The 27,326-nt window shown below is 35.2% G+C and overlaps 3 protein-coding genes across 7 annotated transcripts; 1 reads left to right on the top strand and 2 right to left on the bottom strand.

The window, feature by feature from the left end:
- Positions 1 to 2,152: 2,152 nt before the first annotated feature.
- LOC105343886 (bromodomain adjacent to zinc finger domain protein 1A) lies at positions 2,153 to 14,846 on the bottom strand. Of its 4 annotated transcripts, XM_066086766.1 has the most exons (25): positions 14,707 to 14,846; positions 14,425 to 14,584; positions 13,992 to 14,267; positions 13,728 to 13,823; positions 13,461 to 13,565; positions 13,162 to 13,249; positions 12,705 to 12,906; positions 12,338 to 12,507; positions 12,049 to 12,144; positions 11,743 to 11,881; positions 11,201 to 11,347; positions 10,832 to 10,942; positions 9,709 to 9,933; positions 9,402 to 9,567; positions 8,929 to 9,036; positions 7,796 to 8,798; positions 6,556 to 6,659; positions 6,219 to 6,340; positions 5,592 to 5,651; positions 5,086 to 5,342; positions 4,397 to 4,533; positions 3,752 to 3,975; positions 3,442 to 3,648; positions 2,988 to 3,124; positions 2,153 to 2,709 (listed from the first exon to the last, which is right to left on the bottom strand). In XM_066086766.1, the coding sequence occupies exons 2-25, from the start codon at positions 14,535 to 14,537 to the stop codon at positions 2,440 to 2,442; spliced, it is 4,563 nt and encodes a 1,520-aa protein (XP_065942838.1). In that variant the 5' UTR covers positions 14,538 to 14,584; positions 14,707 to 14,846; the 3' UTR covers positions 2,153 to 2,439. The 4 variants fall into 4 exon arrangements, with proteins under 4 accessions (XP_065942838.1, XP_065942837.1, XP_034324680.2 ...); XM_066086765.1 differs by lacking the exon at positions 14,707 to 14,846 and having other exon boundaries at positions 14,425 to 14,700; XM_034468789.2 differs by lacking the exon at positions 14,707 to 14,846 and having other exon boundaries at positions 10,832 to 10,924; positions 14,425 to 14,700.
- Positions 14,847 to 20,440: 5,594 nt separating this feature from the next.
- Positions 20,441 to 25,097, top strand: LOC105343888 (malate dehydrogenase, cytoplasmic). The gene is made up of 8 exons (XM_011451395.4): positions 20,441 to 20,559; positions 21,755 to 21,853; positions 21,954 to 22,050; positions 22,421 to 22,596; positions 22,815 to 22,937; positions 23,567 to 23,743; positions 23,878 to 23,991; positions 24,468 to 25,097. Exons 1-8 carry the CDS (start codon positions 20,557 to 20,559, stop codon positions 24,678 to 24,680), a joined length of 1,002 nt encoding a protein of 333 aa, XP_011449697.1. The 5' UTR covers positions 20,441 to 20,556; the 3' UTR covers positions 24,681 to 25,097.
- On the bottom strand, positions 24,497 to 27,292 carry LOC105343889 (uridine diphosphate glucose pyrophosphatase NUDT22). Of its 2 annotated transcripts, none has more exons than XM_034468791.2 (3): positions 26,560 to 27,292; positions 25,574 to 25,779; positions 24,497 to 25,418 (listed from the first exon to the last, which is right to left on the bottom strand). In XM_034468791.2, the coding sequence occupies exons 1-3, from the start codon at positions 27,025 to 27,027 to the stop codon at positions 25,235 to 25,237; spliced, it is 858 nt and encodes a 285-aa protein (XP_034324682.2). In that variant the 5' UTR covers positions 27,028 to 27,292; the 3' UTR covers positions 24,497 to 25,234. The 2 variants fall into 2 exon arrangements, with proteins under 2 accessions (XP_034324682.2, XP_011449698.3); XM_011451396.4 differs by having other exon boundaries at positions 24,497 to 25,424; positions 26,560 to 27,285.
- Between the last annotated feature and the right edge of the window lie 34 nt (positions 27,293 to 27,326).

The raw sequence follows: 27,326 nt of genomic DNA, 5'->3' as shown, positions 1-27,326 counted from the left end.
GTATGCGTGGCCTGGTGGTAACACATAGGTCTTTTTTATATCGCGGTCGCTGGATCGATTGATCATTCCACCTAATAATTTTTTTCACTTAAAACCATGATAAGAATAGAAAGTTTGAATTACATGTATCTATTAATCTGCTGAATTATTTTTTCAAATTTTCTTGTATAATTCTGAGTATGAGCACATCCAATATAAAAGATATCCTCAATAACATAACACTCTGTTTACACTTTTAAAACATTCATTCTATTTTGCTGAAAGTAATCACAGTTTAGAATATCAATTGACGTCATGCACAGTTCTATATATATTCATCTATCGATGCAGGTTTCCTGAATTCGTGACAAATCAGTGGATACAGAAACCATTATAAAATCAGTACCTTAGTTTCGAAAATCATACTGCGACAGGTACCTGTATCCATTTTTAGTAAAAGGTACGTTCTGTTCAACCAAGGATGAAGACGAAACAATTGGAAAAGGCGCTATACCACTCTGACAAGGAACGATATACATGTACACATTTTTGGTTCAATTGTACATTTCATACTAGTATATAATGAATCGTTATCAATACAGGTTGTTTTACTAAAACAAATATTCATATATTTATGAATTTCACGGAAATATTAAATGTACAAACTATTAAACAAACAACAAAATAAAGCGTAACTTTTAGATTTTTGTCTACTACAGCATTGCTGTCTAACGCGTCGCGCAGTTTGATCTGCAAGTCATGAGTTAGAAACTGGCTGGAGAATTAACAATGACTCTATATCCAAACATTAAGATGATGATATACTTATATACTGTACACTTTTCTACATTGAAATGCAACTTGAACAGACATAAAAACGATATCATTGAGAAGACTAACCAAAATCATGGGACACACATCAACCGAGACCGCCTGGCTGCATCATCTCTTTATTCATTTTAAATCCTATTTATTACATTATTTACACACAGCCAGTATTATTTGGACGGACCAACAACGTGGTTGGCTTCTAGAACATGTGTCCCTTTTCTTTCCTTTAAAAATAAGCGATCATTGCAAGTCTAAATTCTTGACCAACGCTCGTTTTAGAACAACATAGTACTTGCATGTATTGAATTAAAATGTGCTTATATCTACTAATGTCTTAGCGGTTATTAAAAATCCACCATGTGACGCATGTCTAAATTCTTGAGCACTAAATAACTGTAAACGTATATAATCGAGTTTTAGTGGTCATCGAATGTACATAGGTGAACACGGACTGTCGGGGGGGGGGGGGGGGGGGGGGTCCAAGTTTTCAGAATATGAAGACTATGATTTGTTAACTTGATCGGGTATTTCATTTCTTGTTCGAAATACACTACAGTAAAACTCGTTTAGAACAAGCACGAATATAGCGAATTCTTGGAAATAGCGAAGTTTTTAATAGTCCCCGGTAAAATTCTTAATAAAATCTTTGCAAAAGTTTACGGTTTAACGAATTTACAGATATTGCGAACTGATTTTGAGTCCAGTAGAGGTGAATAATAACGAAAAACAACTTTATAACGAATTTCTTCAGTTTAAAAAAGTTTGCACTATCATTTAACAAAATAGTTTGAATGAATTCATTTTCATATAATTTTTTCAATTTACAATCGGATTATTAAAGGTATCAAAGATATCTTATTTTAATTTTTTTCTCTAACTTATCATAAGCTGAAGTACTTTATTCAGCAAAGGACTTCGCATCCATACGGAAGAGGTAAGAAACAAGAAGTTTCCATCAGAATGAGACATCAGGCCTCAGGATCATGAAGCATTTTTAGACTTAAGTCTAAATTGCAATTTTTTATAAAATTATTAAATGTCATAATATTACCCTTAAACTTTGTAACTATCAACATAATATAGAGACACTTTCCAATTGCATTTCATTTGTTCGATGTTTTCAATCGCAAGACAATAAGACAGTGTATAAAATTTGACTTAAGTCTAAGACTGCTTCATGATCTTGGGACCAGATGCCGTGGCCATTAACAAATTTAACATTTAACAAATGCTCAAACATATACGTACAATTTACAGGAAATCCAGACACGACATGAGAGAACTTATTTAAACACCCTGACATGTACATGTAGGTAAGAAATCTAAACAGCCAACGTAGATATGATGCTGGTACCTTTTGACAAGTATTTATTCGTAGTGATTGGAAACCAGGTCACAAATACATTCATATATAGTTAATACACACAAGAGGTACGAACAATATAAAATGTTAACTGTAATAATTTAAACATGTCAAAAAGATATGAAACTGTATCACATTCAAAATGAGAGGGAAAAAAAGTTAAAAAAGCACAGAAGTGCCCTAAATAATTTATTGAATCGTCACCATGATGCATGCTACAGATGTGTACATTATCGGTGTGGGTGACCGCTACTTTCTACTCCACGTTAATGTTTGCGCTGCCGTTTACTTGGCGGCGGCTCTGGTGAGTCTTTTTCAAGATGTGCGTCCTTAATCCTCTTTTCGAACATCTTGGACAGTGTTGATCCTGCCTTGTATTCCGTTGTGGTTTTCTTGTTGTATTCAAAACAGTTAGAGAATATTTGTCGTACATCACTAATCAGTTCAGAGACCTCAACGTATTCATAGCTGTTCATTTTGTTACGAATGGTGGAGAAATCCATGGGAATGGCGATGATATCATAATAATCTGGAACCTGTAGAAATGGAAAAGTATATATTGGTTAAGGCAAATCTAAGAACATGGTTTTGTTTCAAAGACTCAAAATTTCAACATGGACCTACATGTATGTAGAGTAATATTATAAAAGCATTTTTTTTTTAATGACAGGACAACTAAAAGATATTCTTCTATCTTAGTAAATCATGTGGTCATTACTTCAGATAAAAGGTCCCGACACATAGCTGTCAAAAACTTGTAATCAAAGCAAATATTATGTGTAGTTAAAAAGTTCAAGGTTATTAAGGCACTTACCAGTTTTTTGTTGACAGGTTTTAGGAACGGCCAGCTGTCTTCATGTTTGACCAAATCATTGACAATATCTTGTACAACTTTTAAACTTTGAACTTTGCTGTTTCCACGGGAACTGCTGACATAGTGTTTGATCTCATCTGTTTAAAAAAAAAAGAAGAGGTCCTCTAGGAATTGAATAGCAAAGTTTTGATTATTGTGTCTACTCAGTTAAATGCTTTATGCAGAGAAAACAGTTCCAGGGACTATAAAAAATTGTATAAAATTGTCTTGCATGCTATAGCCTTTATGTTATATTATTCTTTTTTCTGTCTTTTGATTTCACATTGACTGTATGCAAACATGATGATGTTGAATTAAATTGAAAATTAAAAGCAAAAAGCTGAAAAAGCTGTAAAAAGCTACATGAAGTTCATAATAAAACATGAGAGGAAATTTCAGTCAGCCTTTTACAAACCTCCATTGATGTCGGATTGCCTGGACTTAGAGCGACCCTTGCCTCCCTTTGGTTTGCTGCTGCTGAGGTCTTCCTCCAGCGACTCCCAGTCTCGTTTCTTTCCGGACTTCACTGTGATTGGACTTTCCCGCGGACTTCCTTTCCGGGATGAGGCTCGACTAGAGTTTGGTGTACTTTTAACTTGGTTCTTCTTTTTACCAGCTTTGGCTACAACATAAAACATGAGCATCTTATCTCAGACCTTGGAAACAACAGAAAGGCTTGAAACCAGTTCCACTGAGATATGGGGATTTTGAAATTGTCTTCTTACCTCGGGGCAGCTTGATTTTGCCTTTGGTGGTGACCCCAGTACACAGCTGACACTGCCATTTCCCCCGTGGAACCTTTTTGAGGGGTGGGACAGCACAGTCCAGATGATAGACCAGGGGGCAGGTGTCACAGCAGACCAACATCCCCCCAGTGCTACACACAGCACACACATTGTCGTTCTCCTCTTCCTCCTCCTCCCCCGACTCCTCGACCAGCTCCTCCTCACTACAAACAGAAAATAATTGGTATAAGATCTCTCAACACAAAATCTTCATCAAAAATTTAAACACATAAGACAGTTTAGTTCTGCCAATCAAAACACCAAAATCTGGTATATATATATTTTTTTAAAACAGCATTTTGAAATACATGCATAAATAGTCCTTCCACAATTCATTGCTATTGACACAGTAAATAAAATAGCCTATAAAATTCACACAAACTGTGACTAGATTACATTCCCTGAATTCTTCCTTGTAAAAAACCACAACAGGGTTCTTTTTTAATTGATTTTGAATTTTTTTTTTTAAGACCAATCTTTTCCTTTCTGTTTTTCTCAGATTCTAAGCAAATTTTCTTGAGTTATGAAAATCCTCTATCCTGTGTAAATGACCACTGCCTGTATTCATCAGAATCTTCCTCTCACCTCTCTTCTTCCTCCTCTTCCATGTCCTCTTCCTCTTCTTCCTCCTCTGTGAATGTCCTCCTTCGCTGTTTCAGTGGACTTCTCTTGGTCTCCTTGGGTTTACAGTCTGGACAAAACCAGTCCCCTTTTGGAACATGCTGCCAACAGATCAAATATCATAAAGTTCATTACAAATTACCCAGAATCAAATACATGTAAACACACATCATCTAAAAAATGTTCATGTTGTAACATCAAGAACAAGGATGCATCTTTATTTCTAATGGACAAAAATTAATTAGCATATCGAGATAGAAATATGGTACTTAACTGCAAAACTGCTACGGTACCGATCAGACCCAACCTAACACCAGAGTAAACCCCAACTAAAACCCGGGTTTACTTTTTGAAAATTTGAGTCCACTCTGGGTTTACTTTGGGTTTACTCGAGAATTGCTTTTGGAGTCAACTATATGCACTGAAGTGTGAAGCAGACCTGTATTTTATCTTATCATCCTACTGCCTGTGATTCCTGCCCCTTGTATATTCCGAATACACGTAGTGTCTGCTTTCAGGGTATACTTCTGATCGGGGTTTACTCTGTCCACTCTAGTAAACCCAGGGTTGACTTTCTGTTAGGTTGGGTCTGTAGTTTCTTACACTGTTAGGTTGGGTCTGATCAGTACTGTAGTTTTACACTGGCAGCTTACCTTAAGCCTTGGTTTTAGACAGTACATGTGGTGTCCTCTGTCACATTTATCACACAGCAGCATCTGCTCGGCATCACCCTTACGCCTACAGATTCTACAGCGAGCATGCAGGGCCGACTTTTGCCAGATGATGCTCTTCTCTAGCGTGGAGAGATGGAGGAACACCTGGGCCAGACTGGAACTGAACAGAACAGACTCCTCCCAGCGCTCCTTTGTCGTCTTCTCTGGAACAACATCCTCCTGTTTGCTGTCTTCATCTGTAAATAGTCAATTTTGCCATGCTCATCTACAGGTTACAATCACTTGAATGCAGTGCCCACAATGATAGTCAAAGATATTTGAAAATTGTGCACTTTTAAAATTCTCTTAAAAAACATCAATCAGAATGATACATGTATTTAAACTTGTATGTACAAAACACTGCATATGAAGAGAGAAATACAGTGAGCTAGTAAGAAGTGTTTAAGGGGAGAGAGGAGAGAGAGATTTAAACTACATGTTGTTACCATCCAAGTCTCCATCTTTAATTTCCTTTTTCTTTGACTTGGCCTTAACATCAGTAAATCCTTGGATAAAAACAAATTGAACTTGATGAATGATCTTGATGTTTTTCATTTACCATGAACCTTTACGTTCCAGTATATAGTCTCATATTTGAACAGGTTGATACGAAGAACAATGACAGCACATAACAGTATCTTTTATGTTTGATCTCGGGGAAATGAGACAACAAAGGTTTCCCCAGAGATGCTTTCCCTATTGCTTTTTTTCTCCAAGATTGATGTACCAGGTACCTTAATATTTATGATGATGATGATGCATAAAATAAATAAAGTTCCTTTGAAAAACTGAAAAATTACATGTTAATGATCTCAAATCAATCTTTAAAACAAAATTACAGTAAGAATGAGACACACTTAAATAAACATTGACTTTGACCTTCCATGAAATGACCTTTAAGTCAGGATGATAAGACTTCAGATTATATCATGCTGGAGTTTCCCCCCCCCCCCTTTTTTTTTTTAGATCAGACTCTGATGTGATCCCAGACAGAGAGAAATACAGAGGGACATGATGCCCTTTTTTTAACCTTTATGTTTACTATCTGTATATACAGATGTACAGGTACTTACCCAGTGGGGGTCCCATGTACTTGGGTTCCACCCCTATAGCAATCTGTAGGAGGGCCTTGGACAGGTCCTTCACCACAGACTCCCGTGTATCTTCTGATGACAAGGACTTGTCTTCTTCATCCCTGAAATCAAACATACAAACATCTACATATACATGTACATGTTATCATTGCGGAAATAAAGTCTATAAAATTTGTACTTCATAGTGTGATACACTACGTTCTTTAAAACTATTTTGGTTGTATTTTGGTGGTAATAAATATACATGTATAAATGTAAGTTATATTAAAATTAATAAAAATTTCAAAGATTTCAGTTGTGTGAGATTGTCCATTACCCTTCACTGAAGCTGATATCATGCTTCTGGAAGACTGGGTCGTCAGTTTGGGGGTCGTAACTTCCCTTCTCTATTGCATTTCTCCAGTTTTGTCGATCGGTAACCTTAAACACCATACCAATAATGCATTAATTGTATCATCATCGATTTCCAAAGGAAATCATCAATTTCAATAATAATCATTATTTCACATTTCATCCCAGAATCAAATCTCATGAAATATCTGCAGGCCTCGACATTAACGCTTGTCCGGTACCAGTTAAAAAATATACGGACAAGTGAATATTGCTGGTCACTTGTCCGACTGGACAAGTGCATTTTTATGTAAAAAAAATCTCAAACATTTAAAATAAAAAAGAAAGTTTAGTGATAAGTTTATCCGTTGTCTCGTTATAAGTTTATCGATTAGTTATTTTGAATTTCGATCTAGACATCAAATTGCAATGCAATTGAGTTACTCTTGATCGGGATTGAAGTTTACTAATTTCAAACAACTTTCAATATTGAACTGTAAAGGTGTGGATCTTAGTTCTTACAAATTACCAAACACACATGTTAAGAAAAAAAAAGGAAGAAAGGATAGCAAAGATAAAGGAAAGAAATGTAATTTATTTTAGGTTTCATTCATCATTGATAGACTATGATGACTTTCCATGTTTAGTTAAAAAAAAAAACGCTGAGAAATCAATATAACAGTTACCGGTACATGTATTTTTAAACCTGATGCTAAATTTAAAATGTCTTGTAATTTGCCATGACAAAGCCACAGCTGACAAATCATGTTTAATGTTATATGGAACAGATACATTTAGGAAAGACACTTTAAGTTTCCATTTAAAAAGTCAGGTTATTAATTAAAGCTAGAATAATCAATTAATGACTTTATCTTAGTAATACAGAACTGTAGTTTTCAAGTTAACAATATTTGATTTTAATATTGAAAATTTTTCAGACAAGTGAAGTTGAAGTTCGGACAAGTAAATGTCTTGGTCACTTGTCCGAATGGACAAGTAGGAAAAAAAGTTAATGTAGAGTCCTGATCTGGTATTTTAGGATATAAACCTGTTTTTGCTAATCAAAGAGGTCATGCTATTCACTATTGTAACTGAAAAAACACTTTCATTTTATCATTTACAAAAAGCATTTCATATTAATAATCCATAGAAAGATTATTTCTATAATGGATGAGAGAAGACTCTGTTTTCATTTTCAATCCCTACAGATTTTAGTTCTCCATTACCTTTAATTTTCCTAGACCTCCAACATGTATTCTCTCCTCCAAATCAATCAGTAATTCTCGTAGATTGATTTCTAGAATTTCCTGTGCGCTGTTGTTTTTAATGAGTCCCTTGGATGTCCTTTTGGGCCCTGACCTTGTTGATTTGAATGTTAATTCAGAAGGAGACTCTGATCTACTTTCCTCTTTGATGAGGGAGGTGGATACAGATTGACAGAGGATGTTGGTTGGACAGTCTTCTATGTTCTCAAAGATCACGTTTTTCCTCTCCAACAACGCTGACTTTAGAGCACTTTCTCTGAATCCCCTCTCATTGAGGGAATCAATTAATTGGTGAAGCTCCTCCGATGATGTGACATACATCCAGGTGTTTTTCTTACGATTTTTTACCTGTGTCACTGCCTCGTTTTCCTCTCCCTCCTCTTTTACTGAAGAAGGCTTGGAATTTTCCTCATCACTAATTGTAATCAAGTCACCATTGCTAACCTTATCCTGAGAATTTTGAGGTAATTGGGTTGGATTTGCCGAGCCAGTAGGATTTCCAGTTTCCTGGTTTTGGCTGGTATTAATACTGTTATTGGCAGTGGAAGTATTGAACGAGTCGTTTTCTTTGTCACTTCCATTGTTGTGCTCTTCCGTCTTTTCGGATACCATCTTTTGAGGTTTTGGGACAGACACAGTTACTTTCTGGGGGGCTACCTCCCACCCCTTCTCATCCACAAATTCCTCCTGATCCTCTACAAACACGCCGGGAATGGACTGGAAGACCCAGTAACGACGGAACATACGGTCCCGCCCGATAGGGACCAGTGAACACGAGTGCTGGAGATCCAGGATTTTGTCAATCATCTGTCGCTCCTGTAGACCAAACTCTGCCTTCTTGTTGGCATCCTCCTCCTCTTCCTTCTGTCGCTGGGCCTCTTTATCTTCTTCTGTGGCAGAATCTTCCTCATCATCTTCATCTTCTTCCTCCTCAATGAGTTTTACTTCGTCATCCACTGTCTCCCTAAAATGTCAGCCATTACCATAATTTACTTCAACAATACAATACTTGTGTGTACTCTGTAATGAAGGGCCTCATTTCAGCATTGTAATGTGGATTTTACATCAATGACTGGTCTACGGACATGACTTACCCTGCCTCCTCCCTCTTCATTTTCTCCTCTAGTTCCTTCAGTCTTTTCTGCCTTTTCTGTTCTGCCTTTTCTCTTTCTTTTTGCTTCTCTTCCATTCTTTTCTTGTACCTTAAAAAATATTTATATGAAAGTGATTAAAATCAAATATAAATATTTCAAAAAAGTAATTGTACATTGCAAGCACACTGAGTAATGGCAACTGTGGGTCAGACACCACTGTTGGTTGTAACCGTACATTCCTTATTTTACACCAGTACTTAATTCCGCAATTTTTTTTCAAATCGTGAGAACATAAATCACAAATCCTGAAGTTTGATCTTACTTTCATGTAGTTAACACATGTCCGAAAAATAAAAGTGAGATTTTAAAATTTCTCGAGGTGTACTTCTCGTGATTTTACCCAGATATTAATTCCTTGCGTTTAATTAGAAATCTTCAGTAACCTTCACTGAGCACCATTTCCTCTCTATTACCTCATGGCTTGCTCCTCCTTCTCCCTCCTCTGCTCCGCCCACTGTAAATGTCGCAAGTCATACTTCAGTTGTCTCAGCTTGTCATAGTTATCTTCTATTGTGTCTCTTGTTGCAGCGTAAGTCAAAAACTGCTGAACCAACAAGTTCAGGATTTTCAGCTTGTCACCTGTATGTACAGCATCAAAAGATTAGGTTGTAAATCTTATCTCTTGTTTTATACCTTAGTCCTTACCTCTTTAACTTTCTTTACAACAAATGCATTTATGTATAGTTACATGTAAATAGCACTATAAAGTCTTTCACTTACTTGGCTGCAGATCAAACACACTATCAGTGGCCAGAAGTTTCATCAGAGTGGGCTCCTGCTTCCTGAACTGTAGACCTGGGTCGTCCAGGGAAGTGTATCCCCCCCGCTGCTGGTAGCGGTACTTCACATTCTTATCACTGACCTTGGCCCCAGAGGCAAGGACATGGAGTCGAACAATCTCGGACAGAGTGAAAGAGTCCAGGGGTAGTTTTCTCAGAGTTGTCCCTGAAAAATGAGCCAAATAATGAATCAAATATGCCACAGAGTACTATATATGGTCTTTTTTAAGTATAACTATGTTGTTGAGGAAAGAATGACTTAAAAATTGGTATTAATGAACATTGAGACAGCTGAGAGAAGCAATAAATATTGACAGATCATCAGATTTAGGGATTGAACATTTCAGACATGCTGTCTGTCAGATTTGGGATTTAAACCATTTAAACTTGAATGTTTAAGCTCACTTGCTCTCTTTTTTACATTTTAAATTACAACAGTTCAAATATAGATATAAAATAGCTCAGACAATGTGTCGGCATGAAGATTTGAACACCTATGACTCATCATGAGTCAGCTGAGGGATTTGCGCAGCTCTTATTTACTTTAGATTCCTATTAAAAGCGAAGAATTAATATCTACAAAAATTGCGAGAAGTGTGTCTCGCGAAATTCAAATATCACTTTTATTTTTGGGGGGATTGTAAACTACATGAAACAATGACAAAAATTCGGCATTCACATTTTTATGTTCATGCAATTTGATAAAAAAATGGCTGAATCGCCACAAGTTAGCTGACAGATTTGAGCAGATCTGACTTACCGTGGGTCAGCTGAGGGATTTGGGCAGATCTTACTTACCGTGGGTTAGCTGAGGGATTTGAGCAGATCTGACTTACCGTGGGTTAGCTGAGGGATTTGAGCAGATCTGACTTACCGTGGGTTAGCTGAGGGATTTGGGCAGATCTGACTTACCGTGGGTCAGCTGAGGGATTTGGGCAGATCTGACTTACCATGGGTCAGCTGAGGGATTTGGGCAGATCTTACTTACCGTGGGTCAGCTGAGGGATTTGAGCAGATCTGACTTACCGTGGGTTAGCTGAGGGATTTGGGCAGATCTGACTTACCGTGGGTCAGCTGAGGGATTTGGGCACAGACTGTAGCAGTGTCCATCATGTCCTCCATATCCATCGTCTCATCCATCTCCTCCATCCCAGTCACTGTTGAAGCAGAAAGAGCTGAATCAGAAGCATGTTGGTCTGGTCAATTCTTTTTTAAATTCATTGCTTTCAATCATAATTTTTTAAGTTCACTGCTTTTAATTATTTTCGTCACAGAAAATAGGCCACACTTCTGAATTGTGTATCACCAATCTTTTATAGTATTCAATCTATTTTCGTTTTTAAAAAACATTTTGATTTCCATATTGTTCCCTAAGGTTACTCCTGGTTTTACCTTGATAAGCCCCGTTAGTCCCTTCTTATTTATAATTTTACCTTGATTAGCCTTATCTTCTTTGGAGAGCTCCTCCTCCTCTGCTTCTTCCTCTTCCTGCAGGGTGAAGATGGCAGACATCATCATCAACAAAATGTCTGTCAGCACACCATTATGGTCTGTCTCAAGGAGAGCCTTTTCCAATGTTTCTGTGGATAGAGAACAAATAGCAAAGTCACATATAGTGGTAAAACTAGCTTGGTGAATAGACTGAAACAAGCTGTGGATAGAAAACAAATAGCAAGGTCACATATTGTGGTAAAACTAGCTTGGTGAATAAACTGAAACAAGCTGGAAACAGTTTAGATTTACACATTTGTTCCTCACATGGCGACAATGAAAACTGTTAATTTTTGCACAATCTAATTAGTGGACAAGCAAAGGGTTCCAATAAGATTCATTTAGCCTTTGAACTTGTGACCCAAATTCAATAGGAGTCTTTTACTTCTTAAGGGTATATCTTACTGTCTTCATAGCAGTTTGACCCTTAACAATGCAACTTCAAAGGGTCTCAAAGGGTTAAAGATGATTACAATGTATGTACCATATGTAAATCCTTTTGGAAAGTATTCCCTGAGATCAAATAGAGAAGTGAAACAGTTGATGAATTCCAGAACCATCACAGCATCTCCAAAGCATTCCCCAGGGAGGCGTGTTTGTACAACATTCAACTCAGGCAGGGGCTGAAATACAGTTGACATACCAGAAACGTGTACTTGCCTAGACTCAATAAATTGACCTCTAAAACAATGGAAGGGCAGACCATACTAGATCCAAGAGAAGTTTTTATCAAATTAATATTCTACAGTAATTTGTGAGCTCTGTTATCAAACTTTTTCCTAAAGCATACTTTAAGATCATCACACTCTAGATCATCTCTCTGTCGACTCCACTCTTTATAGATCTCCGCTTGTATTCTCCTCTCTTCCATTATCTTTGCTCTTTCCTGTAAAAATTAAGGAAATTGATTTTTTTATGCACATGTTTTGATAAAAAAAAGTAGCCTACATCTGTATCTGTTTTAGCTGACAATTTTTGGAAAGGGCTACAAATTGTACAAGTACCAGCTTATTAAGTACATGACCAGATGACCATGGCATTTTCTTTGATAATAAATTTTGAAGAAAAAAAATATTTACTATGGCCTTTTCTTCTCTTCTTTTTTGCATTTCCTCTTGTTTTTTCTTTTTCATCTCTTCCTTAAGAGCTAATTTCTCAGCCATTTTTTGCTGCTTAAATTGTTCCTTGATGGCTGCTTTCTCCTCATTTGTTAAACGTGGCATCTCTAGTTCTTCAGACTTTGGTTGTACTGTAAAATAAAGCCTAAATTAGTCAATGTAAAATATACCTGCATGAAAAATAACCCTTTTCTACACTATAACAATGATATATATGACCATTAAACAATTTTAATCATTCCTTTTTATATCAATTATATACTGACTAACATGGAATCATATACCTGTGAACCCCCAAACAAAATTGAACAAGAAATGAAATTTTAACCTTTATCTGTTTTCTCTTTCTTTTTCTTTGGAGATTTTGAGGACAGCAATCCCGATACATCAGCGCTGTTAATGCTTTCATCTTCTTCTCTGCGTCCTGCTGACTTCCTCTTGCTCTCAGAAAAACCAAAAGTTGGAGGAGGACCAGCAAAGAAATCCGAGAATGAGCAATCCTTTAGGCCTTTCTTCCTTATAGCTGACTCCTGAAAAATTCAATCAATTTGTCAAGTACAAAACATTAGCTACCAACAATATCATAGGAAATAGAGTCGAGTTTTAACATGCAAACTTTACTTTTTTTATACATTTACTTTACATTTTTATATATTTACAAGTTTTTAATTCAGAAAAGAATACAAGTAATTTATTGCTCTAAATCAATTACACATGATAAGCAAATTAGGTTTAGTTGGTATCAAGGATAATCTCTCATCATCTTTTACAAACAACAACCTTACCTTGACCTTCCATATTCCCTGCACTGTCTCACAGTACTGCTTCAGGTACAGTTTGCTCTTGTCTCTGGTGTATACACCCTTCTTACGACTGAAATAATTAAATAAAACATTAGTGGTTCAGTACAAATGTCCTAATGCCACCAAATATTCATTACAGTTTTACCATTCCTTCAATGCTTGAGAATGCATACATTTTTGCATAAAACTTTCACAACACTGTACATGACTACAAGCTCAGTTGTGAGATTTTAATAGATTAAAAAGAAACAATGATTTGGGGAACACAGTGTTGTTTTTACCTGACATGCTTCGCTGGAACAGTGATAGTAATGTTTGACTTCCCTCTCTCTTGCACGACATATTTGTACTGGTCAGCTTTTAAAGCAACAGGCTTTGACTTGGAGCTGAAAATGATAACAAATATTCAGGTTTACTTATACTCTATCAGCAAAAAAATTTCATTACAAGTTTTTTATTTCATATTCTTTCTTAAAGAAGATGTAAATTTATGTAAACAGCCATAACAGACTGTCATTTCAATACAGTGTACATTCCCTGTTTGGTACCTTGCTTCTTCTTCATCCGAGTCTATGATGATACAACCATTCACTTCAGGGACAGCGGCTGCTGGCGGCACCACTCTTAACACTTTGCATGTTTTCCTAATAAAAATAAAACACAGTCACATTGTTTTTTTAACTGTCAAGTGTTCACAACTTTAAATTTCATCATTTCGTCCAACTTTGATAAGCTGTTTTTTATTTGAGTTAAGTTTTGTAGATATTGAATGACAATGGAAAAGTTATCTCTTTGCAATCACACTTTCACACCTTTCATTGCCAAGCATCACCTCAACCATCTCATCTATGAAGTATCTGTCCTTGGTATAGACAAATATGTCATCATTGAGTTCATTCAGTCGACTTCTGTGGGTCAGACTGGCCAAGAATAGAATTGGCCTTTGAAGGTAACTGGGGAAAGTGGCAAGATTCTTGAGGGCCTTCTCCTCGCTCTCTATTGCCTCTTGATATGTAAGGCTTGCACGCCCAGTGATTGCACATGACCAAACTAAACTGTTACATAAAATTATTCTCTCGAAAAAATCTCTGAAAAAGATGATAAACGAATGTACATTAATGATGAATTATGTAAAATGGCGGACTAGACTGCGAATACTAAACAAACGTGACAGCAGACGAACGTGTTGTTGCACATGCATTTTGTGATCATTTCACACGTGGGTTAATCAAAAGGTACACTTACTCGTAATCACGGAATATTTCATTTGTCAGTTTACAGTGAAATACTTCTTCATCTGGACTGAGGTCGGGTGGTGGTTTGATTCTGTGAAATGGCTGTCGCCGAAGAAGCGGCATCTTGAATTTTTTTGGAGGGAAACACAAAGAACTTGTTTCACAATATTCTACAAAACAACGTGAGAACAAATTGTCTCATGTGAAATTCAATGAAAAGTTAATTAAAATCATCACAGACAATGAACGTCCTCACGGAAATGAAAACTGTAGCGACACGCTGAACTCTTACCAGTTACAAACAATGAGGTCAAACAATCTCACGCGTGAGGTAGGCTGTAATGAAAAGCAATAGACACCGGTTTGGTAGTAGGGGAAAACAAATACGAAAATAAACCATTTAATGACTTTAAAAGAGGATTTTACTTTGTTAGTACCTTAGGTAAATAATTCAAGATATCATAGTTATTAATGAGATAATTATTATACGTATTTTAAAGTAGGAATAATGATATTTATTTCATCAATATCACGAAAATGTGGGAAAGAAATCTTCGAAGGCGGGGCTTGTTATGTATCAAGTGTTTTGATTGGACAGATTTTATGAAGATTGACAGTCATTCAAATAGCTATAGCAAAAATATCTCCATTCACAAAAGAACCTTAAAAGGGAAACGACTCTTGGCGATTCTATAAAAAGGAATATCTTAAAATAAAATAGCAATTTAATTTTAATCTTTATAATATCATATCATCCGCGTCAATTTCGGTCTGTCTTGTCCGCTTGTTGCATATTTTTTATTGATTAAAAAAAAAAAAATCAGTTTCACAACCACAACTCAATGGAAAAATATAATGCTTAAATTATCGCATATAGCCCCCTATAATCGCAGTTGATTTCAAACGGCGAGGAGTTTCCCGAAAGTGACGGAGTTAGGGTAGTGACGGAGTTATGACGTCATTTTTGCATGTCAAATATCTTCAATCAAATGTCAACAATTTACAACGGTTAATTTTAAGAATGTGTTCAAACATAACAAAATTACACCTTGTTCATTTTATGCAACAATAATTGCGAGAAATCAGCTAACACTTTTTCACGGGTGCACTAAAATAACGATATTTCTGACATGCGGGCCCATTCGATGATTTACGGTGGTCAGTCATTTTAAGAGAGGTCAAGATGAAACATTTCACATGTAATTTATTTTTGATTAAGGTTATTAGTACATTTTTTTCAGTCCGCAATAGCGTTTATGCACTACACTTGATGATAACGTCAAATCGCTCATGTCTTAATTTTTGCCTTATAAACGGTTACAGATATATACGGTTTGTCTGTATTTAGAATATGCTACAATTATTAAAAATGTAATAAATAAATAATATAATCATTAATATATTCATTATTGATATGAAATATTTGAAATATGTAAGGACAGAAATCAAACGGCATCCATACATTCTGAAAAAGTCATTGTGATTGTTGTTACAAGGACCCTTTTTTTGCTCTGGCGATCATTTCACCTTGATGAAATTAAATACAATTTAAATTGTAAAAACCGATTTTACTTATTATAACTTGGCCTTGATACAAATTGTGTTTAAACTAAATTGTTAATGTGTCTTCATTCACTGGCGTATCATAGATCATGTGGGTGACGGAGTTAGGTTCATAAGTTATGATAGCACGTGTGATAAACGTCGTATTCAGAGGGCTTATTTGAATAATAATAAACATATTTTTGTTAATAATTTTACAAATTATAATGTTTCAGATTATATTAAGTGATTGCAAATGATAAAAACCGCAAAAAATAATTTACAGAGAAACGCGGAATGTTTTCTGCTTATGGTGACGGAGTTTGGGTACTCGGGGATATAGCCACTCTTTTTGTCGACAATATTCATCAGTTGGCAAAAAAAGCGATTTTCAGATATTTAACTTAATTAAAGGCAATGAGCATATAATGCGACTGATTTCAGGCTATGTCTTGAATACATCTGATGTAAAAAAAAAAAATATATATAGTGTGTCATTTATTTGGAAAATTCAAGTATAAAAAATCTAATTGCTTAATACTTGACTCTCTATCTTTATTATGCCTTTGGAGTAAAAATAAATGTTACGTAAAATTAATGAACCAGCCAACTACATACGTTATGCTGTGTCGCGAAAGTTATATTTTCATTCGCAAAAGATTTGCGTTTATTCGCGAAAGTTAAGCGTAAAATTGCAAAAATTTAGCGTTTATTCGCGAAAGTATAAAAGATAAGGTTATGCTATGCGTTTATTAGCGAACGCTCCGCGTAAAACCGCTAAAGTTACGCTTTTGTTTTTTTTATTTTCGTATATTTTTATTACAAAGGTTTGAAGAATTCTTATGATGTATGGTATCTAATTTAGATAAGAAGAATTTTTTTTATTAAATGTGATCAATTATGTAAAAATTACGGGAGAATTAGATAGCGCTAATGCCCAAAAATAAAACGGTGTTTATAAATGCCGTTAGAAAAAGTATGCCCACATATGGAATCGAACTAGTGCACAAAAAACACCATGTGTGACATAGCCAGCGCTTTAGCCTACTGAGCTATCCAAACCTTATACTCTACTATGTAAATATAGACCACTATAATAGAAATCAGTTTCCGAAATTTTCGTCGGTTTTTTGTAAAATTCAACACCAGGGCCGGAGTTTCCCTAAGAAAATTCTATCTTGATTTATTCCTTTGAACAAAGCCTATCAAAATATCAGAGATTTCTAGGGACAGGTCGGTCCTGAAGGATATCTAGGCCAAAAATCATGCAGAAATATACCATTTTGCTGAGAAAATGCTGTTTTAGCCACCTTCGAAGATTAATAATATCATTGCCAAGAATAATATGATAGGTTCAAATTCAAATTCGAACAATTTAAAAATATGTACGATAGAAAATAACAAAAAGCATTTGATTTTCAAAAGTGATTTTTTTCCGGGAAATCCATCTCCCCTATAGATCAATTCTATTGTTATTTGAAATAGATCCTTTATTATTTACCACTTAAAATATATTTGATAATGTTATAATACAAGTTTACAAAAAGACAATTTCAAACTATTATATCCAGTTCTGAAGACTTTAACAAATGATGGGGAAAAAATAAACCCTAAAGTTTTGTTGGTATCGAACCCACAATCTAAAAACCCTCATTCCTGGTCCATTAACCACTGAGCCATTTCGGTCACAACAAAGTTCGGTGTTTAATAATTTTTTTCAAAACGTTCAATTGTTGCGCTACAAAAGGACATTTTTGAAGTATAGTTGGTCATCTCTCCACGTTTTTGTTGACTGAAATGGAATTGATTTCCATTAAACCTTATATAGAAAACGCATCGAAGGTCTAAAAAAATGACCCGTTTTTACAACGCACACGCTAGTTTAAATCAACATATTCCAAGTATTTGACATATTTAAGGGTTACAAATCGATTTCATGTTTAGTATAAACTGTTTTTAATATTCTTAAAAAGAAATTATCAGATTTGTTGATTTTTAAATTTTACAGTATATATCTTATCTTTTCTCATACAGGCATTTTACACGAGGTAAGATAACGCAAATGTCTATTTGGTTTAGTCGTAAACTATATATATACAATTTCAAATTTAATTTTTTCAGATATTCTATCTGATAATGTTATGATTTTTTCTGTTAAAAATGAAAATGTACTTACTTTTAGACCTAGACCTAATTTGTTTACATATGGTGACAGATATCTGAACATTATTCATACTACACTTCGTCACAGTTATGCACTAAATAACTTATTTCGGTGTAATATTATTAACAGTCCACTCTGTTCGTGTGGTAAACTAGAAGATATTTACCATTGTGTTTCACATGTAATAAATACAAAGATGCCAGAAATGTTCTATTTAATGAAATTGTTCATATTGTAAATCTATACATTGTCAATGTTCATGTTTTACTTTGGGGTGACAGTGCAATAAGTGACAATGAAAACAAACATTTATCTACATCAGTTTATAATTAAATAAAAAACACTGAAAGATTTAATTGATCTTAAAACTACCTGTACGCCATTGTTAATCATATACATGTCAATAACATATATACATGTATGAACTGCCATTTTATTCACGGACCTTTATTCATGTTGTGTAAACATATATTGTATTACATGTATATCTTTGTATTGGGAGATGGCGGTTAAAGGTATGGAATTTGTGCCCAATCCCAATTGTATTTTTGTACAATAAAATTATGTGCATGGTGCATGTACAATACAAGTAAAGCCAGCGGTCCGAACTAATAGATCCAATACTTCTCAAAGAAGCATCACCCAGCATTGGTTATCCTTTATATCAACTATTTAACAGATATCTGCCAATATCTACCTATCCAGAATCATGGAAATTAGCAAATGTAAATCCTGTTCGTAAAAAAGGTAGTCGTAATGACATTACTAACTCTCGCCCTATCTATTTCCGACCAATAACCGGTAGGTCCTGGAAAGATGTATTTTCAATCATCTTATGGACCGTCTTCATTCCATTAATTTTCTTATGCAGTTACCAAGTAGGATTTATACCAGGACATTCTGCTGTCAATCAACTACATGTACTAGATATTACAAACACAATAGGTGAAGCTCTGGACTCCAGCAAGAAAGAACTGTCTGAGAAATAATGGAAATTCCATCCAGGAAGTAGAATCCCATAAACACCTTGGACAAATCTGTTCAAAACAAGATCATAGGAAAATTCATGTAGAAACTAGATTATTGCAAAGCATCACCAAGACTCAATATACTCAGGAAAAATAAGTTTTAAGTCAACCGTAAATCCGTGGATTTATTATATTTTTCTTATGATAGACCATTACTAGAATATGCGGACATCATTTGAGATAATATACCATTAGACCTGTTTAGGAAACTCGAAAATATCAACATTGAAGCGACCCCGATCGTCACAGGTGCATCTAAATTATCATCGAATGAAAAGCTTTTAAAAAGGTTGGATGGGATAAACTGTGGACAAGGAGAATGAAATCAGAACTACAATAAAAGAGTAATTTTAATATGAAAAGGTACACTAATGTCATTAATTTGTTTTAAAAGTTCATCTCTTTTTTGTGGGTATCTTAGACATTCGAGGGAAAAATGTCAAATTCAGACCCACAGTATGAACATCGATTCTCGTCAATTAAAAAATCCTTAAAATAATTAAAGCTTTATTCCGTCATAAAATGATATTTTCTTTTCTATTGCCAATATTGAATTGTTTTAGGCTATGACTATATGTTTTTTAAGTTTTGACATAAAAATTAATAAAGTTGATGAGTTTTTAATTTCTGCATCAAACTTATTCCATAATTTAATATTAGTCCCAAGGTAGCGGCAGACAGTAATAAAGCGAATTGCCATTGGACCTAAGATTATATGCATGTTCAGTTGGAAAATATAGTTGAATTAAATCTTACGTGTTCTGTAGAATAGAATAAGTTTATGTTTATCCCTTCGAGACTGTAAGTTTTCCCAACAAAGTTCACTGAATCAAATGCTTTTAGAAGAAATAACTTTCAGTCCTGTTATTAATTCGTACCTTTTCAAAAAATTCAGAGTTTTCCTTTGTACAACTGAGCTTTAGTAAACACAACATACAATATAATTTAGCGAATAAGTGCCACGGTACACTGTTGAATTATAACTTTTAATAAAAGATAGAAAAAATTATCCCGATCTCCTTAAGTACGCATGATGGCATTGATTCGTTTTGCTGAAATGATTTAATATCAGTCTGTAGTTCTCCACTGACTCCCTCCTACATTGGTTTGTGTGTGAAACTTGTAATGATATTTTTCTGGTTTATTTATTTATTTATTTTATTCCGTAATTGACATGAAATGATATTTTCTTTTCTATTGCCAATATTGAATTGTTTTAGGCTATGGGTATATATTTTTTAAGTTTGAAATAAAAATGAATAAAGTTCATGATTTTTTATTTCTGCATTAAGATTAATTCCGGAAAAATAATCTGTCACCATACCAGTTTCTAAACTACACACCGACCTTGAACTTTCATCCTCTTCGTGGACTACGGAAATCTGAATACACCGGCAAACAAACAAAAATGGTAAATGTTCTCACTTCTCTGTGCATTTGTTGGTTTTGAGTTTGTTTTGTTGTAAGTTAGTTTCAATATAAAAGGTTGTCAATGCTAAATCAGTTGTCATTTTAGACTAATGAAGGAAACAAGCAGTCATTTTGTTACTGCGTGTTGCTCGACCTTAGGTGTGTCATTAGGCGGAATGGTTTAATTAAGCTATCAAGACCATTACGATTATTAAATATCGGTTTACCTTTAAATGCCGTTCACGTTATTTATTACTGATATAGCAGGATACATTGATGTTTTTATTTTATTATTTTTAAATAATTAACATACTTCATTGATATAGATCACCAAGAAATGTTATTGAATGTATTGTTTCAATGTAGAATAAATAATTTAATTAATGTTTATATCAGTGATGGAAAATGTAGTTTGTGCATTAAGATACTTCAAGAATGAAATATTCAAACTAAGTTCCAGGAGTTCAGTGACTGTTTTCCCAATAAAACTATCAACGGGTCATTTCTTCCGATTTAACTGAGATAAAGCTTATAATACTGGCATGCTTCTCATCAATACGCTATGCAAGACCTAGCAACATTATAATATGCTTAGGACGGTAACAATTGAATTTGACACCCCCAAGAAAACCATTGTCAACTGATGCGAAGGGTACTGAAAGTCTCAGTTTAAAAAAAAACCTAAACTGACTTCTGTTAGGAATTACATGAATTCTAACTGTACGCATATTATTTATGCACATGTAACAATTTGTTGTGTTACCAGTTGCCAAGTGTGTTGCTAATGCTGAGGGTAACAGAACGAATTATAAACTGCGTCTAAACAAATCAGATTTCAGTATTTAACATGAAAGTAAAATAATCTTTAGTGTCACCTGTGACCTCAAAAACCGTTCTATAGAGGCCATTGAATTCATGGCTGCAACTTACTTCTTAACTTGGCTGTAACCAGTTGACAACGTTCACTTTCTTAAAATTTATATCCCTTTAATGTCCACAGTCAGAGAGACTGACCATAGATCAGCTCCAACAATGAACATTTTCCCTTTTGCAGGAAAGCCTCTTAATGATATGATTGATTTATGTATCAGATCAGATATTTGCACGGTTTGATTTATTTCAAGATGAGTGTTTATAGTCCTTGTTATTGATTGATCTGTTGCTGGCTTTGACCTGAATTCTTTGACTCGCTGCAGGGTGAACCACTGAAAGTGCTTGTAACAGGAGCTGCTGGCCAGATTGCCTACTCACTCCTATACTCCGTAGCCAGGGGAGATGTGTTTGGCAAAGATCAGGTAGGAATTGTCTTTAGTGGTGAATTCAAATGGTGATCTGAAACAGTTTTATTCTAATGATAACATGATTACATAGTTTCTTCTCCCCTAACTTTTTCAGCCAATCATTCTGGTTCTGCTGGACATTGCCCCCATGATGGAGGTTCTGAATGGTGTTGTCATGGAGCTGACAGACTGCTCTCTGCCCCTCCTACAACGTAAGTAGATGTACCATGGTAACTAAAATGGTCGTATTGTCACACAAATAGGTCATTCAGATAATTTAATGAATTAAATGTGTGATGGAGAGTGGGAATCCAGGGAATGGTGAAAAAACCACAATTCAACATACAGTGTTAGGTTTTAATTTGATGATTGAACCAATCAATAAAATCAATTGCAATTTGGAGTTTGTCAATATTGTAATTTTAAAAACCAGTATGTACTTGAGTTTGCAGTGGTCAATACTACTCTGTAACACATATATATTAAAGTATATATAATTCGGAATATGAATTAAGATAATAGAAGTTGGTCACGACTGATGAGTAAGAGTTGTTGATTAACGTGGCTTTCCTGTTTATCTAGAGGTGATTCCATCCTGTGATGAGATGGAAGCCTTCAAGGATGTAGATGTCGCCATGTTGGTGGGGGCCATGCCCCGTCGCGAGGGGATGGAGAGAAAGGATCTTCTGGCTGCCAATGTCAAGATTTTCAAATCTCAGGGCCAGGCCATTGATAAAGTGGCCAAGAAGACAATCAAGGTAGGCTACTCAATTGGAGCGGAACATTGTCACAGACATGGCCTCTTTTCAATGATAAGTCATAATGCATAACGTTGAATAGCACCATTTGAAAAAATATAATGATTATCAAAAATTGTCTTTGATCATATTCATGGGATAATCCCATTGAGAAGAATTTAATGATAACCGTGTTCACCTTGTTGTGTCATAACTTAATTATATTGTGCCATTCCCAGGTGGTGGTGGTAGGTAACCCAGCAAACACCAACGCCTACATCTGTAAAAAATACGCTCCCTCCATTCCTCCCCAGAACTTCACTGCGCTCACCAGGCTGGACCAAAACAGAGCACAGGCTCAGGTAAGTCCAAAACCTAGGTCACAGGTAAACTTTGTATGACATTGATTGAATATAGGTCACAGGTAAAGCACATCAAATTAGGTCGTAGGTAAACCACTTCAAATTTACTACCAGTAGGTAAACCACTTTTAAAAAAAGGTCAGTGGAAAACATATCAAATTATACCAGGTAGGTCACAGCCTCACAGGTAAACCCCAGATGTTAGTAATCAATTTTCAATCAAGAGGAAATAGCCACATAGGTTACTAGTAAACAAATTTTGTTCAAATTTTGCAAAGGGAAGAAATATTCAATGATGTGTGGGTGAACATGAAGAAAACTATGGGTAGATATTCTAAGGAAGGTTAAGTATCTTAAGACAGAAAAAAATGAAAGAGGAATGAAGATAACAATTTGTATAGGAAAAATAAAATAAGAAATGAATAAGTCCTTTCTGATTTGTAATCTTCTAAACATACTTGCATATATATATATAATACAAGTAAGATTATTTATGAATGATCTCAAAGCTTCCATAGGTATTAGACTTTAACTTGTATCAATTTTCTCAGTAAAAATGAAATATCTAATAAACCTTCAAAGGTAAAATAAATCGAAAGTCTTAATATCTTTAATCAATTTCTTTGTAGGTAGCTGCTCGGTTGGGAGTTCCAAACAGTGCGGTAAAAAATTGTGTGATTTGGGGAAACCATTCCTCTACACAGTATCCAGATCTGACCTACGCCGTCGTTAATGTCGGAGGAAAGGAAGTCAAGGCCCGGGAGGCCATCAAGGATGACAACTGGGTCAAGAATGACTTTGTTAAGGTATTGCTGGCTTCCCTTTATGATATTTTTTTTCCTTGACTACACTATCAAACATTATTCAACAAAAATAAACATCTTGATGATTTATATATAAGATGGCAAATGTATGCTAATGAGGAGGCGTGTTCTTGTAGACCGTTCAGCAGCGAGGGGCGGCCGTGATCAAGGCCCGCAAGCTTTCCAGTGCCATGTCAGCCGCCAAAGCCATTGTGGACCACGTACATGACTGGTGGTTCGGCGTCCCAGAGGTAAGGCTCTGATATACACAATAAGTCAGAAAACCACAGCTAAGGCTCTGATATATACAGTTAGAACACCAAAGCTAGTCTCACATACACTTACTATGGACCAACTTGCTGAACTTTTCTTGGTGTCATTAAAAAAATTATGCCCTATTCTGATTTCTATCACAATTTTGTGAAGGGATCTCACCAATTTCATTAATCTGAATGTGTAATTATATTAAAACAGAATCAGGTGAAAGGAGGAAAGTAAACCTCTCATGTTACAAAATATATAGAAATAAATGAAATATATTAAAATAATATTAAAAACAAATGAATGATGTACTTTTATGAGAACCTAAAAGCAATTTAGTTTGTGAAAATATGCATTTCTGTAGATGTTTATTCTTTATATACATGAATTTTGTATTCACATTAGCATTTCTTTCTATGGTCTTTTCTTATCATTGCATTGAAGTAAAAGATTGTTTTTGTTCCAGGGTAGCATGGTGTCTATGGCGGTTCCGTCTGACGGATCGTACGGCATCGAGGAGGGTCTGGTTTACAGCTTCCCGGTCCGCACCAAGCCCGACCACACCTATGAGATCATCAAGGACTTGCCCATCGACGACTTCTCACGAGAAAAGATGGACATCACAATGAAGGAGTTGGTGGATGAGAAGAACATGGCCATGTCTGCCTGCCAAGACTGACCATCACCTAAACTGTAACACAGTGTGTCTCTAGTGACGATTGTCAGCTCTCAGTGTTGTATAGTACTGGTGGATGTTCCTAGAACACACTCTTGACTTATTGTAGCTGCTTTAATGTTTTCATTCCAGCTTTGCTTCTAACCCTATTGTATGCCCTTGGCTTCCATGTATCATGGTTAATGACAACTCTTTGTATAAATATTTAACATATAAAAAGTTTGAGATTTTGTAATGAGAGGGATATTTAAGACTGCCGGCTACATATGCATTTATGTATGGTACTGAAGAGAAACGGAATGTAATAAACACAAACAGGTTGTTGATTTGATGTTTTGATTGATTTATATCAAGGTATGTCATTGCCAATCATTGAATAATTAGAAAATATTCATATTAAAAAGATCTTAAAATGTTAAAGCTGTTCATTTTTTTTTCTTGCACCAAAGAAATATAAAAGGCATGTAATATAAATCACCAATCAAATAAATACTTTGACCAGTAATTCATTAATTTTATAAAAGAAGAAAAACATTAGACTTGAATAAAAGCTTTCATCAATTGTGGAGTTTATACAACATGATGCAGCCTTTGGCTGAAGGAGCAAGAGTGCACCACATGTCAGTGTCAGGGGTCAAATCAAGCACAGTCTCTCGGTCAACAAACTGGATGTGGGTGGACTCCTCCGCCTCCTCCTGGCTCCCTTTGTTGTAGAGGTCCCTCACCTCTGTGGATGACAAGCTGCAACTACAATACATGTAGAACAAATCGCCAGAGTTAAGTGCATATATCCTCAAGACCTCTATGCTACACTGACAGTTGTATTGCTTACTCCCAGATTATTTTATAAAAAAAAACCACAAACATTATGAACTGCTTTATGGAACCTCACAAACCTGATGATGAATTCACTACTTGGTCGCTTCCCAGCAGAGATATTCTGGGCCACGCCTATAAAGTTTGGCTGTGATAGGAAACTGATTGGTACATTAACTTCATCCACTACTTCTCTCAGGATGGAATCATAAAGCTCCCTCACTACTCTCTGGTCATTCAACTCGGGCATTTTTATCTCTTCTAAAGGAATTTTGCCAATGATTTCCTAATGAAAAGAGTATTTTAAATTTATACAATTCTTCAGAGAATTTATTTTACTTCAGTTTACTACTTTGTAACATATGGTATATAATTCTGGTGGTCTAGTGAAACCATGAAAATTCTTATACATGTATATAGGGATTAGAGCCCAGATGTACATGTATCTTTTAAAGTTCATTGATAATATGCCACAGATAAAGATGTGACAATTTTTATCCCAGCTGAATTGTAAATGTCCTTCATAAACACAAAAATTTATCCTTCAAGGGATAAGATGTCTAGATATAATTTTAGTCATGATTGATCAGTAGATATTTTAGTGCTAAACCATACAGATTAAAGATTTCTCATATATAACATGTAAGTAGATGCTTAGATGAATTTGTTGGTATATCGTTTCCTCTTATAAATATGGAGTATTTTACCCTTGGACATTATTTATCACATTTAAAGTACTACAAGCATGTACCGGTATGTTTCCTTTTACCTGAGGCTCAGGGTACTTTACCCTGGGACATTATTTATCACATACTGTAGATTCCTTATTTTACACTAGTACTTAATTCCGCGATTCAATAGTTTTCCATCAAATCGTGAGAACATAAAATCGCGAATGTCGAAATTTTATCATAGTTTCATGTAGTTTACTTATGTTCGAAAATTAAAAGCGAGATTTTATAATGCGAGACGGGCTTCTCGCGATTTTACGTGGATATTAATTAAATTAAATTAATTAATTTAATTAGGAATTTACAGTATTACAGGCCTAAACATTGCCTTTTACCTGAGGCTCTGGGTGACCCCCAGGGACGTCCCACAGTTCTGGAGCTTCAGCACAATGTTTGCTCCTCTTCAGAAACATGACCTTATTGTCTGTAGTCAGAACAATAGCACCGACCCCGAGTGGATCAGACATGTATGCTTGACTGTCTTGAAAATCTCTGACACCATCATTTGCTAAAGACTTCGAATTCTCTGACCAATTTGTCCCAAGGAAATCTTTGTAACATGTTAATCCTAAATCCAAACGCAGTGCATTGCCAGACAATGATACAGATGACAAGCGAAACTTTGTCCCGTTAAAGATTTTTGGATTTTCTCTTACTCTTTTATCCCAGTTGGCATTTATTTGTTGATCATAAGCATGGTGTCTTCGTCTGTTGAATTTCTCGTTTATGACAACATGCGTATTTAATTCACATATTTGCTGTGTGCACGGAACACTTAAAAGAACAATACTTTCGTTTTCCATCTTATTGAAAATAATAAATTAAAGAAAGTGTTTTTTACCAAACTACAAAATAATGCTTCATTTGTCAATCAATCTGACACGACGCCGGAAGTGAATTAAACATGTTAAAGTTAGGTTGTTCAAAATAACTTAATCCTCGGAATATATATTTCTTAATAACTGGTATTATCCATGTAGCCCAATTTTCTTCATTGCTTTATTAATACATTTTACTTATCATTGTTTGAATCGAAAAAAATTAACTCTAGTTGCTGAATATACAAAGCGTTTCAGTGAACAAGACTCAGTCAAGCATGCGC

Source organism: Magallana gigas, chromosome 6, assembly GCF_963853765.1.
Source record: "Magallana gigas chromosome 6, xbMagGiga1.1, whole genome shotgun sequence".
Classification (NCBI taxonomy): Eukaryota; Metazoa; Mollusca; class Bivalvia; order Ostreida; family Ostreidae; genus Magallana; species Magallana gigas.
Note: the sequence above shows the minus strand (reverse complement) of the source record. Positions and strands in the feature narration are given on the sequence as shown.